At 48.8% G+C, this 18,636-nt stretch overlaps 1 protein-coding gene across 2 annotated transcripts; it reads right to left on the bottom strand.

Moving 5' to 3' along the window:
* Positions 1-5,211: 5,211 nt before the first annotated feature.
* On the bottom strand, positions 5,212-18,412 carry LOC149457011 (ADP-ribosylhydrolase ARH1-like). Of its 2 annotated transcripts, XM_089684170.1 has the most exons (8): positions 18,206-18,412; positions 15,674-15,897; positions 14,654-14,752; positions 13,319-13,424; positions 10,923-11,002; positions 10,519-10,702; positions 7,432-7,646; positions 5,212-5,478 (listed from the first exon to the last, which is right to left on the bottom strand). In XM_089684170.1, exons 1-8 carry the CDS (start codon positions 18,214-18,216, stop codon positions 5,321-5,323), a joined length of 1,077 nt encoding a protein of 358 aa, XP_089540296.1. In that variant the 5' UTR covers positions 18,217-18,412; the 3' UTR covers positions 5,212-5,320. The 2 variants fall into 2 exon arrangements, with proteins under 2 accessions (XP_089540296.1, XP_089540297.1); XM_089684171.1 differs by lacking the exon at positions 14,654-14,752.
* Positions 18,413-18,636: the final 224 nt, after the last annotated feature.

The following is an 18,636-nucleotide window of genomic DNA, read 5'->3' on the forward strand; positions in this document are numbered from 1 at the left end:
TCAGCCATGCCCTCTAACGCGTTTCGTCCCACCCACCGGAGCTTGGTCACAGAGGCTAACAAGACTGGCAGTTTTGTTTTTTTTACTGGTTTTGCTTTTTTATTTTTTTAATTCATTTACTTTTTCATTGCGTTCAGCGTTTGCTTTATTTTGCATGCTTCTTTTTTCCTTTTACACTCACTTGCTAATGACCACCGATCAGAGCCAATGATGCGGATAAAACCAGCAGCTCTGTCGGTCTTGTTAGCCTCTGTGATCAAGCCTTACCGCCCCACTTCACTTTCATCTCTCTGAATTGTTGCTAGGACGCCAACTCTCACTGTCTGGATACCGGCGGGGTTATTCTCCCGCTCTTGGCTTAGAGCGGTGCTGTAGGCATTGGTGTATTTAGGTTTTGTGCTGCCCTAGGCAACACAAAAATCGGCAGAGAGAGCCTGACATTGACCAAGAACACCCCTGCCGCCCACCCAAGAGAGCCGTCCACTACCACTGCCCCCCTATACACCAGCCACCATCCCCCATTGCAAGAGAGAAAGACTCACCTTCACAGCTCTGGACATCCCCAGGATCGAGAGTCGAGCTGTTTATACACCGTCATGAAACCCACAGCATCTCTCGGAAACCACCAAGTCCCCATGACACGTGTCCCTTCTTCCATCCCTTCTTCCGAGGGGCAGTACTGCTCCCCCTGAAAAATGCCAACCTAGGCAAATGCCTTGTTTGACTTTTGGCAACTACACCCCTGGCTGTAGCTTCATTCATTCCTTTTATAAATCTGACTTAGGCTCCACACACATTGGCATTTTTTTTAAGCTCCTAGAAGCTGTTATTAGCATTGCCCGAGGGCCCAGGGTCAGTAGGGGGCCCCATGAGATGCCCCTGGTACCTTTCTCATAGGCTTTTTCGAGTTTGGGCAAGGACACTGGGGCCCCATGATCCCCTATTGCCCTGGGGCCCCATGAGTTGTCAGTTCGCCCCTGGTAGCAGCAGTTTCTCTGGATGAATACCTTCTGAAAATTTTGTTTTTGTATAGAAACACCCCATAGTGTGGAGATAAAAGGTGAGGATTGGGTTCAGCAGAAAGTTGTCTCTGGAAACTGTTCCAATGCACGGGAGACCATAATGCCGCTGTCATCGCTGTTTCTGTATATTTGTCGGCTAAAACAGTTTTTATTTTAATTTCAAGCTTCTGGGAGCTAAACTTCTAAACCTTTCATGTCCCACCAACTAGGAGAGGCCTTCATAGTGTCCGTTCCATGAGTTTGGGGACTGGGGGACCGCTCCCCTTGTGTCTTTCACTATTTGTTAGGGGAGCGGGTGACAGACCCCTTGGGGATTGGGGGACCGATACCCCTGGGTAGCACCCACATATGGCAGAGTTCTAGCAGCCTGTGTTTGTAAAAGCAAGATTTTCAGCTCATTCCCCCCCCCCCCTTTATTTCCTGTGAGTGATATGTACCAGCTTGTAGCTAGTACCCTTAGCTGCAGCTGCTGTCCAATGTTATTCTGTAGAGTTTAGAAAGCCTTTTGAGTGTATAGAAAGTGAAAGAAGAAATGTATGCATTATGATGTAATCATTGGGATATACGCTTGTAAGAAGTAGATACAAATCACTCGGCTTTGCAGGCATGAGCCCGGCTGGGTCAAAACAGCGCTGTTTTTAATAAATCACTTGTTTCCTCAGAATGCCGTGTCTGGAGTTTTCCTGGTTTTCCAAAATTGCTACTACAGTACTCCTTCCGCTGCTTCTAAAAGCATGATGAGCTGTAGGGGTTCGCCTTCACTGTCGGAGCTTGTGCACATGTGCATCAAAAGAAACAGACATGAATGGACAGCAGCACAACTAAAAGTGTAATACAGGGGTGCTCAGCCTGTGGCCCTCAGAGCCCGATGATGTGGCCCTCAACCTCAAACTGAATTCAAGAATTATGGTGCGCTTTCAGAAAGTGCACCACACCCACAAGATATAATATAAGGCTAAGGCAAAGCACAGAGAACTCGCACAAAAGCCGCAGTTGCACTCTCGGTGCTCATTTACATTTGCAGTCTGGGGGCTGATAAAACCCCAGAGTTGAGGCATGTTTTTATCACGCACCCCAACCATTGATGTAGCATCAGGGGTTGCAATGGTGACCCTGCCCCATGCTCCAGAGGGCCTATGCAGCCTCCTTGTCACATTCTGGTTTTACACTTGGACAGGCGGGGCCGCATATACAGGAACCAATCCTCTCCATTTTCCTCCTGCAACTGCTGTAAGTCGGATTCTCCTCCTCTCCAGACGGCATTCAGTGCAGAAAGAAAAATGTTTGTTATACTATTCAGTCCTCATGCACACAGGACATTTTTACAGCGGCTGTTTTTGGCTTTTGCCAATTTTTTCTACAGCCAGTAACCCCCCCGCATGTTATCCTATGTGTCCATACACACACAGACTGGAATCAACGATTTTTTGGCTGGAAAACAAAACCCAGGATTAGTGGGTTTTTCAAGGATTTTTCTTAGCTGTAACAATGCTCTAACATTGAAAATCGTGGTAAAACAACGCAAACCAGCATTTTTGGATGTTTTTTGGACCAAAAACAAAATTTTTTTGTTAAAAAAAAAAAAAAAAAAACTCGCTACTAAAAGCTAATGCAAAAACGCTAAAAAACTCTGGTTTTTAACTTGACTTTACACAGCTAACGTTACCAGCGTTATCAAAATGTCCCGTGTGCGTGAGGACTTAGTTACAGCCGTGTTCAGTGATTGCAGACACCAGGGGAGGTATGTTCAGTCTTCTTTCCAAGGGACCCTTGTTTTGGTAGCTGTATTTTAGGAACATTCTCTTTCATCTGGACTATGATGATACCGTGTTTCCCCAAAAATAAGACAGTGTCTTATATTCATTTTTGCTCCCAAAGATGCGCTAGGTCTTATTTTCAGGGGATGTCTTATTTTTCCATGAAGAAGAATACGGTACACATTTATTACCTGTATACGGTACGGTGGGGGGAGGGGGATCGCTTAAAATGACACAGGGGGGATCAGAGGGGGGAATCAAAATGGCACAGGAGAATCAGAGGGGGGGGGATTACCATTTTAGTAACCCCATTTGATCCTCCTGTGTCATTTTGTTTGCTCCCTCTGATCCTCCTGTGTCATTTTAAGTGATCCCCCTCCCCCCACCCCTGTGCCACTGAACACCTTCACTGACATCCCCCCCACCCCTTTATCAGACATTTCCCCCCTGGGGCCTGCCTGGGGACTGTCACTGGGCTGGCTGGGGCCTGGACCTGGACTGGAGCAGGGTCTGCCACTGACTGAGAACCTTCAGTCATCATGAGGGCGGCCGCGAGCATCAGGCAGTGTCACCAGAGACAGACCAGCACTCACCACCTTCGCCGCGTCCCTTCCGCTCTGATCCTCCTGTTCTTCTACACGTATCCGCGAAAGTCTCCTCCTCTCTCCCGCCCCGCACTCACCGCTCACTCCGCCTCCACACAGCAGTGACGTCAGGACTCCGCGTAACGTCACTGGTTGCTAGACGCCAGTCGGGGCGGCCCTAGCAACCAGTTTACGGTAAATTAATTTTCATTCCGAGACAGAGCCTAGGGGGGGGGGGCCTTATTTTCGGGGGGATGCCTTATATTTCACCCAGAAGGAAACCTGTAAGTAGGTCTTATTTTTGGAGGATGTTTTATTTTCGGGGAAACACGGTAGTGTGCGTGGAGCCTCAGAATAAAAAATGTGAAATTCTGAACCATTTCATTTCATTGTGGCCCGCGACCGGTTACCAAATTATTTAGGTGGCTCTCGCTCTTCAAAAGGTTGAGCAGCCCTGGTATGGTATATTACATCTAATGAACATTAATGACAGCAATGGCCATATTTCACCTCCGTTTATAGCCCTTTGACATTACCAGTTGGTCCGGCCAGCTCCATGAGACTTCTGGTGAAGGGCCAACAACACTTTTGGGCTACCACTGAAATTTTCTTTGCATTGTTGGTTCTTCATTAGAAGTCTAAAGCACAACTGGAACCCGGCTGGGTCAACAGGATGGATATAGGATGGATATCAAATGGATATGAAAGAAGGTGAAACGTGACCTAACATTAATGTTCATTAGATGTAATATACGATGCTCATTAGACTATTAGCTTTTGTCTGGAGAAACACTGTAATGCCTCCTAGCAGCACAAACCCGCCTATCATTCTTTCCCCCACCACTCTGTTCACCTGGCATCAGTGGCTTCCCTAGGGTCGGTGTCACCCAGTGCGGTAAAACTATGGTGTCACCCCTCCAGACTTCTCCATGGACCTCCTCCGAATCCTAATGTCAACCAGACCATAATATTTCCAACAATTGTCCAGTCTCCAATCGAAAAGCATCCAAACAGCAAAAGCCCTTTTTTAGTAAAAACTCATTGCTTATATCCTATGAATTTCAATTCTGGTCACGCGCTTGTTCGAGGTCGAAGTTCTTCACTGAAGCTGATTGGCTCAGAGCCTCTGACGATGTAATCACATGACTTGGGCATTTAAGTTCTTTGCGATTTGTTGTCTGGACGTTAGATTCGATCACATGCGCAGTTCCTTCCTGTTCCTTAATCCCGCTTATTATTGGTTTTGTCTAATCAATCCAGAATTTGGCGCCATTGCCTTGCAAAGCGCGTGGCGAGGGTCTGGCCCAAATATAATTTCTGCTCTGTCAAAATTATATTTTTTCATTTTGGTGTCACCCCCCTATGATGGTGCAATAGGTGTCACCCGGTGTGGCCCGCACCCTCCTAGGGACGCTACTGCCTGGCATGAGGTAAGAGAATACATGGACTTCTAGGAAGCACTGGACTCAATCCCCACCCACTCTTGGGAGAATGCTTGTGATTGGCCCAGTACTGTCACGTGGGGGAACGGACCATACTTAGCCCTGTGTAAGCTCCAATTAGATCAACTCAGAGCATTCATATTCTGGGAGCTAAGAAGAAGGTGAGAATGTTCTGCTGCATGTCATCCATGGTCATTACGAGGAGTCTTGTCCTCCTTGTTGGATTTTATATCATGGAGACAAGATTCAGAACACCCAAAACTATATAATGATCAGAAACTGAAGATTAAAATTATAGTGGGAAGTTTCCACAAGATAGAAGAACCGAGTAGGTGGCCCCCAACCCACTAGACTCTACCTATGACTGGAGTGTCCCATTTGGGTGGGCTGATGATTTAATAACAGATTAGTCTGTAAATTGGTGTTTAATTGGAGTGACATTGATCTAGGCCATCACTGGGCCTCTATCAGGATATAGTCATTAGTGGGCAAAGAGATGAGCGGTTCCTCCACCCTTAGTGTCCAGGCCAGGCCAGCTTGTGGAGCGATCTAGCTGTACTCTCCAGTCGGTCTCGGTACTCCAACTCACTGTAGTTTCCCTTCGGTACCCCAGATAGTCCATACAAAGCCCCCCAACAACAGCCAGCAATCACGCCTGTGGAGTCGCTGTCACCTGAAAGTGGAAGAAAAAACATGAGAGTACACTGATAAACTATGGAACATCCCCACCTCTATGAGCTGGTGTATACGGTCTTGAAACGTTGGAGGGTTGCCCCGTGTATACTGGGGAGCATTATATCCAACTTTTGAACCACTAAAATGGATAGACGGTCTAAGTGGGAATACCTGTCTTAGAAGACCCATATCATATCCCCTAATCTATGGGGTGTAATGAAGAGGAGGTGTGAAAAAAGCTGGATGTTTACACACTTCATGTGACCTGGGTGTGTCCTTGTGATCCCTTCCTGGGGGGGTTTCCATTGCTTTTGGGTTCAGCCAGTCTTCCAGCCATATGAGGCGGCCATGTCTTTTAAATTGGGTTGAAAATGCAACTATTTTTTCTGCACTTTCATGTATTATGAGGTCACCCATATGTAGGAGCGGACTGACAACTTATGGGGCCCCCGGCAATAGGAAATCATGGGGCCCCTGTGTCCTCACCCACACTCAAAAAAAGACTATGAAAGGTATAAGAGGAATCTCATGGGGCCCCCTACTGACCCTGGGTCCTCGGTCAGTGCCCGAATGTCTAAATGGTCAGTCCGCCCCTGCCCATATGCAGAGCTCTTCTTTTTCCCTGAAGAAGTGAAGTCACTCCGAAACGCGTTGATCATATAAAAACTATATTTATATGTATGGATGGTGATGTCACAACAATTTTACATGTCCAGTCAAGCATAGTCATACTGGGTATCATCAGTAATCAATACTCTGATGGGGATGCTGTATTATGACTTTGGATGATGTATTGTATGGTTTGTCTAGATGTTAAAATCCTTTTTTGACACAATAAAAAGCTTGTACTTTTTATAATTCTTTCGGTATAAATCTATGCCTTCCGAATCCCAAGTCCCATAGGGGGTCTCTTTCCCTTTATCTATCTTGCAATTTTGAGGATGTTGGCTATTGATCAGGAAATCCCCATTCCTCTCTTTTCTGATAAACTAGTAATGCCTTCCCGTCCCTTTAAAAAAAAAGGTCTGAGTGCTGGGGGTGGGAAGGATCGGCGATCATGTGACCACTGTGATTGGCTGCAGGTGCCTGTACAGCAGGGCTGAAGAAGCAGCACAGGAAACATGCTAATAGGAGAAGAGCACAGTGAGAGAGAGATGAGCTCAACACTGCATGCTTGCTCCTTTCACTATCCAGTCATGGCTTGGGGGCAGGTGCAGGATGACCTGGGCTCAGAGGAAGTGGGTTGAATGATGCTAGGCTTCAGACTGAGGACATCTAGCAGTACAAAAAGTATTGCAGGGGAACCATGGAGCTGATGATACCTTTTATCTTCTATTGGGCTTTTCATTTTTATCTTGTGGAGTTTTGCTTTAAGTTTAAGGGTTATGTTGAGTTTGGGGCAGCACAGCGGCTAAATGGATAGCACTCCCCCCTGGCAGTACTGTGTCGTTGGTTCGAATCCCAGCCACGGCACCACCTGCCTGGATGTGCCTGTGTGGGTTTCCTCCAGGTACTCCGGTTTCCTCCCCCACTCCAAAGACATGCTGGTAGGTGAATTGGATCCTGTCTAAATTTTCCCTAGTATGTGTATGTATGAATGTGAGTTAGGGACCTTAGATTGTACGCTCCTCGGGGGCGGGGACTGATGTGAATGTACAATATATATGTAAAGCGCTGCGTAAATTGAAGGCGCTATATAAGTACCTGAAATAAATAAATAGTAGTAAGTGATTATTAGATTCTGTGGGTGAGCACATGTATAACACAGGCAAGAAGAGGAAGGAGTTATTTTTGCCAAAAGAAAAAAAAAAAAAAGGTGTCAACATTTCTACCACTGAAACTCCCACACCAAAAACCGAAGTCTTAAGAAGGCAAAATGTACCAATAATGATCATAGGTAGGAAGCCGAGCCTGCTTATGTATCTCTGATAATGGGATTGGATGGGCTTACCTCCATGGAACATGGAGCGACTACATAGCTCCTCCCATGAGTTCCCTGCCCCCAAGAGGGCGTCGTATGCGATCATCGGAGCATCATGGCCACTCCTCCCTGCCCAGTCCTCCAGACACCAGCGAGCGTACTCCTTGTCCCTCTCTTCAGGACCGTACAGAGGTGGGAACACGGCCGGTCCGGTACCCTGAGATAGACCCCTCTCTGAGAGGTACCTAATGAGGAAACACAAGTGTGAACCGCAATGCCGCGACATCATCAGTTATAGAAATTGCATCAATTGCCCGTCTTTGCGCCTGGTTATACCAGTGAGATTTGCAAATTGAAATCGCATCTAATGAATGTGAAAGTCATCATGCGCGATTTGCTGCCATGCGATTTCTAAAAGTAGTTCTCGCACGACTTTTTCTGCAGTTTAGTTGCGATTTCACATGCATAGAATATAATGGAGATCGCAATGCAAATGGCAATAAATCATTGAAAATCTTCACAAGTCGCAATAAAGGCTTCAGAAATCGCACACAAATTGTGCGATTTTAAATCGCAGGGGTGGGACTGGTGACTTCATGTAATTTATACAGGTCTGCCATCATTCCACAACTCTTTACAATGCACAGAACTCTTCACATCAGTGTTACCCATATGGAAGAAAAATAGAATTTAAATATATTTTAAAAATTTTCTTCCCAAATATATTGACATATATTTGAAATATATTGAGGGTTAGGGACCTCACATTGTACGCTCCTTGAGGGTTAGGGACCTCACATTGTACGCTCCTCGGGGGCGGGGACTGATGTGAATGTACAATATATATGTAAAGCACTGTGTACATTGATGGCGATATATAAATACCTGAAATAAATAAATAATAAACTTAGCATTACCTCTTAAGCCCAAGTTTATGGTTGTAACACACACATGAAATATGAACAAAGCATGCCCCCCTATAGTGTGTACTTGTCTCAATCCAGAGCCGTTTCTGTCTGCTGCCTCCTTCCTCTGCTATCAGCATGATCTGATGAGATTTTCCTGACACCAGGAGAAATATTGTGACATGGGAGGGGACCTCCAGCCGATTGACAGCTTCAGCTCTGTTGCGGTGAGCTCTGTGGAGGGGGTTGTGTTCCTTCCCTCCAATCAGCTCTCAGAGCTCTCCTCACTGATGTAACGTCACCTCCCCGCCCCCTGCTTTTCGGAGCTGAGAGATCCTGTGTAAATTCTGCACTTTGAATAGATGTTGGGGGAAAGACAGCTGTAGATAAACAGGTACAACCTATGTAGGAGGATTTGTTTCATCTCTGTGTATCACCTGAGGCCAGTCACTTCAGTGGGTATATGGAAGGGTTTACAACCACTTTAACATTTTCAGTCCAATGCTGAACACAAATCACCTAGAAATGGATTGAGATAAGGTCCACCTTCTGCTCCTCACCACCATCAGCATCATCCCAGCTGACCACCATCATCCACCTTCTCTGACTTCTCCCAGCCGACCACCATCACCCGCACTCCCTCCCCTCTCCCAGCCGACCACCATCACCCGCACTCCCTCACCTCTCCCAGCCGACCACCATCACCCGCACTCCCTCCCCTCTCCCAGCCGACCACCATCACCCGCACTCCCTCACCTCTCCCAGCCGACCACCATCACCCGCACTCCCTCCCCTCTCCCAGCCGACCACCATCACCCGCACTCCCTCCCCTCTCCCAGCCGACCACCATCACCCGCACTCCCTCACCTCTCCCAGCCAACCACCATCACCCGCACTCCCTCACCTCTCCCAGCCGACTACTATAACCTGCACTCCCTCACCTCTCCCAGCCGACCACCCGCACTCCCTTACCTCTCCCAGCCGACCACCATAACCCGCACTCCCTCACCTCTCCCAGCCGACCACCCGCACTCCCTCACCTCTCACAGCCGACCACCATCATCCACACTCACTCACCTCTCCCAACTAACCACCATCACCCGCATTCCATCACCTCTCCCAGCTGACCACCATCACCCGCACTCCCTCACCTCTCCCAGCCAACCACCATCATCCGCACTCCCTCACCTCTCCCAGCCAACCACCATCATCCGCACTCCCTCACTTCTCCCAGCCGACCACCATCATCCGCACTCCCTCACTTCTCCCAGCCGACCACCATCACCCACACTTCCTCACTTCTCCCAGCCGACCACCATCACCCGCACTCCCTCACCTCTCCCAGCCGACCACCATCACCCGCACTCCCTCACCTCTCCCAGCCGACCACCATCACCCGCACTCCCTCACCTCTCCCAGCCGACCACCATCACCCGCACTCCCTCACCTCTCCCAGCCGACCACCATCACCCGCACTCCCTCACCTCTCCCAGCCGACCACCATCACCCGCACTCCCTCACCTCTCCCAGCCGACCACCATAACCCGCACTCCCTCACCTCTCCCACCATCATCCGCATTCCATCACCTCTCCCAGCCGACCACCATCACCCGCACTCCCTCACCTCTCCCAGCCGACCACCATCACCCGCACTCCCTCACCTCTCCCAGCCGACCACCATCACCGGCACTCCCTCACCTCTCCCAGCTGACCACCATAACCCGCACTCCCTCACCTCTCACAGCCGACCACCATCATCCACACTCACTCACCTCTCCCAACTAACCACCATCATCCGCATTCCATCACCTCTCCCAGCTGACGACCATCACCCGCATTCCCTCACCTCTCCCAGCCAACCACTATCATCCGCATTCCCTCACCTCTCCCAGCCAACCACCATCATCCACACTCCCTCACCTCTCCCAATTGACCACCATCACCCGCACTCATGATCCCATGACACAGGGGCCTCATGATCCCCTATTGCCCGGAGGCCCCATGAGTTGTCAGTCCGCTCCTGCTATACACCTCACTCAGGGGTCTACAGAAAGGCAAAACATTTGAAATCTGCAAAGTACATGTAGAAACACCGGTGGGAAGTGTCTCATGCATATATATCATCCGCACTCCCTCACCTCTCCCAATTGACCACCATCATCCGCACTCCCTCACCTCTCCCAGCTGACCACCATCATCCACACTCACTCACCTCTCCCAGCTTTCTCGGAAGTAATCCCACGCTTCCACATGGCGCTCCACGTCACTCCCTGTGGAGCGGATATACTCTAGAGCCACAGGAAGAGCCTCTAACAAACGCACCCCCCATAATTCCAGGGGGACTCTCTGTACCGCCAGAGCCAAGAAGAGGGCCGATGCCAGAGATCCAAGGTACCCTGCAAGAGAACAGAGAGAGAAGAAGCTGAATATATGAAAAGAGCAAAGTATTTATACGTGGGGCAGGTGAACTGGGTGGCCACTGACAAATACCAACGTCCTGTCCAGGGTTTTTTTTTTTTTTTTTTTATCATACATTTCATCTTTTTTATATAGATATATACTTATGGTAACTGGAGACACAACTGCAGTCAACCTGATCCTGAAATGGTGACCGACCTGTGGGGTGGTTGTGGGTCATCTTCCCGCTCTCCACGCTGACGGCGACCAGGAGGGACAGCTCCGACGGTCGGGGAAATCTGGGAAGGGAATATACACCAAATAAAATGGTCTTATTATATACTGTTTGTGTAACAGGAATATACTACTCACATAAAACAAGGATCCATTGCAGCGGGTACCAAGGAAGGCATTGCAAACATACAACAGAGGTGCCAAGCCAAAGGCAGAGTTCAAAACAATGCTTTAATAGCTCTTTAGCCGCATCACAAAGACACACAACAAGTCTCGGTGGACACAACATCCCCCTTCATCGGGGCTTAAAGGTTTGGAAAGCTTACACAGACTTGGAGTCTTTAACAACAAAGTCTTCTTATCCTGCATTCAGATCTATCTCAGCGAGTGACCCCATATGCTCACTATGCAGCAGGGCAGCAGGATCCGGAAGACAGCAAGGATCACTGTAGTAATGGTGGCTACTACAGCGAGTGTCTGCGTCCACAATGACTGGTCAGGTATGTATAGTTACGTTGGTCCAAGGTGTACCCGTGTACCTATGCCAAAATATCCAGATTTGGAATTCAGCTTTCAGCCCTGATGAAGGTGAATTCTGTGTCCCCTGAAATGCGTTGGCGGTCTTGTGATGTTGCTAAAGAATTATTAAAGCTTGTTTATACTATACACCAGGGGCGGTCTGACCATTCAAGCACTCAGGCACTGCCCGAGGGCCCAGGGTCAGTGGGGGGCCCCATGAGATGCCCCTGGTACCTTTCATTGGCTTTTTCATTGGCTTTTTTGGGTGTGGGTGAGGACACAGGGGCCTCATGATCCCCTATTGCCCGGAGGCCCCATGAGTTGTCAGTCCGCTCCTGCTATACACCTCACTCAGGGGTCTACAGAAAGGCAAAACATTTGGAATCCGCAAAGTACATGTGGAAACACCAGTGGGAAGTGTCTCATACATATAGCAAATCAGATTCCATCTGTTTGAAGCAAAGCTAAACAATCTAAAGCCCAATATTTCCCACCATTCCTCTCTAAGATAAGTCTGCAAAACCACCCCTCCTACACCTGCTTGACAACCAATGATGTGAGCTGAGGGGACAGGATAAATATTTGCACCAACCTTCTATAAAAAGTCTTGTCTGGCCTGTTGGGGTTCTGTCCTTACATGGTGAGGATACCAGGTTGAAGGACTCCTCTTCTTGGGCCTGGCCCCAGCCAAGAGCCTGTGCCAAGCCACGGAATGCATGGAATCTAAGCTGACCTGTGCTGAGGCCTAAGAAACTCAAGTTGCTTAAGATGTCCACCCTTAAGAAGCATCTCTGGAAGAAGGAAGGTAACTACTCAGAGGAACCATGTGTAGAGGAAGAGGGAAGGTGGCTACTCTGAGGGGGCATCTCTAAAAGAAGAGGACAAATGGCTACCCATAGAGAGCATCTCTAGAAGAAGAGGGAAGGTGGCTACCCAAAGGAAGCATTGTAGCCACCTTCCTTCTTCTAGAGGTGCTCTCTATGAGTAGCCAACTTCCCTCTTTTTCTAGAGACACTTCCTCTGGGTAGCCACCTTCCCTCTTTTTCTAGAGACGCTCCCTCTGGGTAGCCATCTTCCCTCTTCTTCTAGAGATGCTCCCTCTGGGTAGCCACCTTCCCTCTTCTTCTAGAGATGCTCCCTCTGGGTAGCCACCTTCCCTCTTCTTCTAGAGATGCTCCCTCTGGGTAGCCACCTTCCCTCTTCTTCTAGAGATGCTCCCTCTGGGTAGCCACCTTCACTCTTCTTCTAGAGATGCTCTCTGAGTAGCCACTTTCCCTTTTCTTCTAGAGATGCTACCTTTAGGTAGACACCTTCCCTCTTCTTCTAGAGATGCTCTCAATGAATAGTCCCGTTCCCTCTTTTTTCTAGAGATGCTCTCTGAGTAGCCACTTTCCCTTTTCTTCTAGAGATGCTTCCTTTGGGTAGACACTTTCCCTCTTCTTCTGGAGATGCTCTCTATGAGTAGCCTTGAGTAGCCACCTTCCCTCTTCTTCTAGAGATGATCTCTACGAGTAGCCACCTTCCCTCTTCTTCTAGAGATGCGCTCTATGAGTAGACACCTTTCCTCTTTTTCAAGAGATGATCTCTCTGAGTAGCCACGTTCCCAATTAGCAGGCAGCAGGTGTGTTCCTGACTAGGCACTGACTGCGCTGTCTGGCAGGGTGAATGAATCACAAAACTGGCTTCACAGAATTGCAAATCCTTTGGCAGGTAAATTCTTGTATGTATTTCCACGCTGCTTGTCTTGCAGATATTACCCATGACCCCCACCGGTGCTCGGAGGTACACAGGCTCATCAGGACATTTGTTAGTAACAGTTTGTGACCATTTACATCGTGTGATGCAGGATTAATAATACAGACCTGAGCCCTATACACATGGATCTCATCGCTGCTCCACAGCCGGTCGCCGAAGGGTTAAATGGAATGCGGAATCCTCCAGGTTCCCCGGGACGCAACTGAGAGGTTCCTGAACAATACATAGAAGTGTAAAGGATTACTCCACCCAAAACGGTTTTCTTCTGGTTCCATAGATGCTGGAGAGTTAACCTACCTGAAAGTCTCTTCTATGCCTCAAAGGAGTCAGGGAGACCTCAGTGCTGAGTTCCTGGGTCTGTACACCTGCTGTGCCCATTATGAGGGGTTCCCACCATCCCTGTGCCGAGTTCCCGGGTCTGTACACCCGCTGTGCCCATTATCAGGGGTTCCCACCATCCCTGTGCTGAGTTCCCGGGTCTGTACACCCACGGTGCCCATTATGAGGGGTTCCCACCATCCCTGTGCTGAGTTCCCGAGTCTGTATATCCACTGTGCCCATTATGAGGAGTTCCCACCATCCCTGTGCCGAGTTCCCGAGTCTGTACACCCGCTGTGCCCATTATGTGGGGTTCCCACCATCCCTGTGCTGAGTTCCTGGGTCTGTACACCTGCGGTGCCCATTATGAGGGGTTCCCACCATCCCTGTGCTGAGTTCCTGGGTCTGTACACCTGCGGTGCCCATTATGAGGGGTTCCCACCATCCCTGTGCTGAGTTCCCGAGTCTGTATATCCACTGTGCCCATTATGAGGAGTTCCCACCATCCCTGTGCTGAGTTCCCTGGTCTGTACACCCGCTGTGCCCATTATGAGGGGTTCCCACCATCCCTGTGCTGAGTTCCCGGGTCTGTACACCTGCTGTGCCCATTATGAGGGGTTCCCACCATCCCTGTGCTGAGTTCCTGGGTCATTTCTCATGCTCATTTCTTTTTCGTTTATATTTGTTCATTTTTCAAAAAATTTCCAACATGGCCGACCACTCAAATTTGATGGTCACATGAAAATCGTCCGTTTCTGTGACCCCCTAATGGTGCGAAATTCAAACAAAAATTCTTAGAAAAGATTTTCAAAAGAAAATTCTTTAGGAATTCAAGAATCTGGGAAATAAAAGTGAAAAAGAAATGCCCTGACCTGGAGAGAAAAGAAAATTCTTGGCCACGAAAATTCTTTTCTGTAGCAACATGGGGAGGAAATTGAAGGCTTGGTCGGTTGAATTTCAAAATCAATGGCGGCGCCATCGGGTTACAAAACGCACAAAATTTCCTAAAGAAAATTTGTTTGGAATTCGACCCGCGTATGGCCTGCGTAAGGCATTAAACTGCAGGACCAGATGGAGGTTTTATGAGGGATGGAGGCTAGGGCCAGGAGGTGACACCAACTTACCTAGAATACTGGTGGGTCCAGGCTTCCTCCCCTCCATATCGGACATGGCAGACACGTATCTCGTAGCGAGCTCATGATATAAATCTTCTCCCAGCTTCCCTGCAAGAAGCATTTTGAGAAAAAGAGACTGAGAAGTTTGGCATCATACATGGATACAGTCCCTAGCAGGGGTGGACTGACAACTCATGGGGCCCCCGGGCAATAGGGGATCATGGGGCCCCTGTGTCCTTGCCCAAACTCAAAAATGCCTATGAAAAAGGTACCAGGGGCATCTCATGGGGCCCCCTACTGACCCCGGGCCCTCGGGCAGTGCCTGAGTTTCCAAGTGGTCAGTCCGCCCCTGGTCCCTAGTGATGAATTCGTTCTCTTCACCCTGCAGCCCAACAATTCCTACTCCCAGCATGCCATCGAACGTCCAGCCAAGAACCAACCAAATCATGCGCAAGGAGAAACAGCAGAGCTGTAGGAGGGGCCCAGCAGGCTCCACCCACTACAGGCTGCCTGCCGAAAACTACAGGAGGGGGCGGAGACAAGACCAGTCACCCTGCACAAGGAAAAAAGAGCAGAGCTGTAGGAGGGGCCCAGCAGGCTCCACCCACTACAGGCTGCCTGCAGAAAACTACAGGAGGGGGCGGAGACAAGACCAGTCACCCTGCACAAGGAAAAAAGAGCAGACCTGTAGGAGGGGCCCAGCAGGCTCCACCCACTACAGGCTGCCTGCAGTAAACTACAGGACGGGGCGGAGACAAGACCAGTCACCCTGCACAAGGAGAAAGAGCAGAGCTGAAGGAGGGGCCCAGCAGGCTCCACCCACTACAGGCTGCCTGCAGAAAACTACAGGAGGGGGCGGAGACAAGACCAGTCACACTGTCCACAGAGAGAGAGCAGCAGTGAGCGGTCTTTATTACAGGAAGCTCCTGCACAGAATGTAAGTATTTCCAGTATCTGAGATGGAATTGTAGCCGATGTTACTATCAGATGTTGGTGTCGTGTAAATGAATAATACAATCCTTCGCTCACCTGTAGCCAGACTCTCGGCGGTCGCCAAGTGGAGCACGGTGTCATCGCTGACTGGCCAGTCTGGTAGAGACGCGGTTATTTTCGGCAGCCCCCCCAGATCTTTCAGCTGGCTGTGGATTTGGGCTCCGGATTTGCAGTACTCCCACAGCTGGTTCCTGTAGCCCAGAGCGTCCCCTGCAGCACTCAGCAGCATGGCCGCCACGTACGAGTCGCAGGATGGCGCACTGAAACACACAACGCACAGAACGCTTAGAATTTGGAGGGGTGAACCAAAAATGTGGGCTTTCAAAGGAAATCTGCTATAAAAGCCACACAGAGGTCTGTGTTCTAGTTTAGAGGGAAAGAATTAAAGCTGAAGTTTAGTCTGCCTAGATTACTCCTTCCCTGCCCCCCCCAATCAAAATGCTAATGAGTTTTTTTAACCCCTTGCCCTCCAGAGGACCCCCCCTCCTTCCGGACCAGACCATTTTTTGCGATACGGCGCTGCGTTACTTTAAATGACAATTGTGCGGTCATGCAATGCGGCACCCAAATGAAATTTACATCCTTTTTCCCCACAAATGGAGCTTTCAGTGGTATTTGATCCCCTGTGCATTTTTAATTTTTTGCACTATAAACAAAAAAAGACCCACAATTTTGAGAAAAAAACGATTTTTTTTTACTTTTTGCTACAAAACATGTCCAGTAAAAAAAATGTAAAAAAATCAAATTTCGGGCAAAATGTATTTAGCGACGTGTCTTTGCTATAAAAATCCCGATACGTGTAAATTAATTGGTTTGAAAGTGAAAAAGTTATAGCATTTACAAATGGCGGTATATATACTAGGATTTTTTTTTTGTACTAGTAATTGCGACGATCAGCAGCTTATAGTGGGACTGCGGCAGGCAATCTGACACTAACTGACACGGACATCCCCAGTGACACCAATACAGTGATCAATGCTAATAAAAGGCAACGACACTGTACTAATGACACTGGAAGGAACATCCGGGGTGATCAAAGGGTTAACTGTGTGCTGTGTGTGATTTACTATGTAAGCACACTGCTTTGTATGGCTGTGCTATGCACAGCCATACAAAAAAGTGTGCAGGAGATGACAGGGGAGAGATCTGTGTTGTTTACATACAGACCTCTCCCCCGTCAGTCATACTCTGCGATCGGCAGTTGCTGGCGGGGAATCGCTGACACTGTACTAATGTGTGCTGTGTGTGTTTTACTATGTAAGCGTGCTGCTTTGTATGGCTGTGCTATGCAGAGCCATACAAAGCAGCACGCTGGTGCTGACAGGGGAGAGACCTGTGTTGTTTACATACAGACCTCTCCCCTGTCAGTATTCATTGGCGATCGCTGCTGGCTCCGGCTGTCTGACAGTTCTTAAATACTGTGATCCCGCCCCCTTGTGACATCATCACGCACTGTGCTTTGGCCAATCGCAATGCACTGTCATGGCGCAGTGCATTGCAGGGCACGGCGCTGAACACATGAACAGCCAATGTTCGAGTCGAACACGAAGCCCAGCACTACTGCTGGATAGTGATGACCTCAAGCATGTTTGGACCTTAGTCTGAACCTGTCTAACCCATGCGACCATGAAGCATTCAAAGCCAACAGCCAATCATAGGCAGCCTTGCATATGATCTGCTACGGAGTGGACAATGTCTCCACCACCTATGATTGGCTGTCTGCTTTGACAGCTTTCAGACGTTCCCGAACTCATCCCTATTGGTGACTTGTCGCCTTGAACTCCTGGCGGTGGTGGAGCTGCAATATCACATAGCTAGAAGTCGCATTAAAAAAAAAAAAAAAAAAAATCAACCCCCGCCCCCCCCCCCGTCCTGGTTCACACTGATGCGATATGGGAAACGCCGCTTATCCTGTGCGTTTCCCACACCACATTGCAGTCACACAGCGTCCATGCGATTTGTCGCGGGTGTCAATGTTCAATTAACAACACCCCGAAACAGATTGCAAAAGGCAGTGCGATTACCAGAATGTGGGAACACCTGTGCAATGCGATTACCAGAATGTGTGAACACCCATCCAATGCGATTCAGGTGCGGGGAAAAAGGGTCCTGCATTTTGGCCGTCGGTGCGATCTGAGCCATGCAAACTGTACAGTTCAAATTGCAGCGCACACACATCGCATGTGCACAGGAATGCAGTGCGATTCACACGCCACGTCCCACACCGCACACACATCGCATGTGCACAGGAATGCAGTGCGATTCACACGCCACGTCACACACCGCACACACATCGCATGTGCACAGGAATGCAGTGCGATTCACACGCCACGTCCCACACCGCACAAGTGTGAACCCAGCCTGAAGGTGAATATTGTGGTTGGAAGCTGCAGTCTCACTCCCAGCGCTGCAATCTACATTGTGATCCAAGTGAGAACCACACATGACATTCTGTTAGCAAGCCGGTTTGTGTTTGCAGAGAGATATTTATGGTTTTGCCTTTAGTTACACTGTAAGGAGCGCGTCCAGCTCAGCGCCATCTATATATATTCCATGGTTTTCTCTTACTTGGCGTCCATGGCGGGTTTTCTGGATGGAGGAATAAAGAAAGGATCTGAAGGTTTCTTCCCTGGAAACTCTCCTCTCTACTCCTTGTGCAGCCGCTGATAGTCCTCCTCTCCCCTCCCCCTGCTCTGGGATCTGGTTCCGGGGTCTCCTCTCTAGGAGGTCAGCGCTGGGTGTTTTTTTGTAGATCAGGAGCCACTCTGGGCCCCCAGCCAGAAAACTGCCACCTCCAAGGGTCAAAGTTCACCAGAGAACACACAAAGCTGCCTCTAATTCATTCACCAACCACATGATCCATTGTTATGCTCCATGCAGAGTCCGGGGCTGTGGAATGAAAAGATACTTTGTATTTATAAATAAAAGAAAACACAATAATAATAATAAAAGCCAAGTTACATCTGTGTTTGAATCCTAAAACTTTACATCCAGTATAT

Source organism: Staurois parvus, unplaced genomic scaffold (genome assembly GCF_062004578.1).
Source record: "Staurois parvus isolate SC_StPar_1 unplaced genomic scaffold, SC_StPar_1.0 ptg000338l, whole genome shotgun sequence".
Lineage (NCBI taxonomy): Eukaryota > Metazoa > Chordata > Amphibia > Anura > Ranidae > Staurois > Staurois parvus.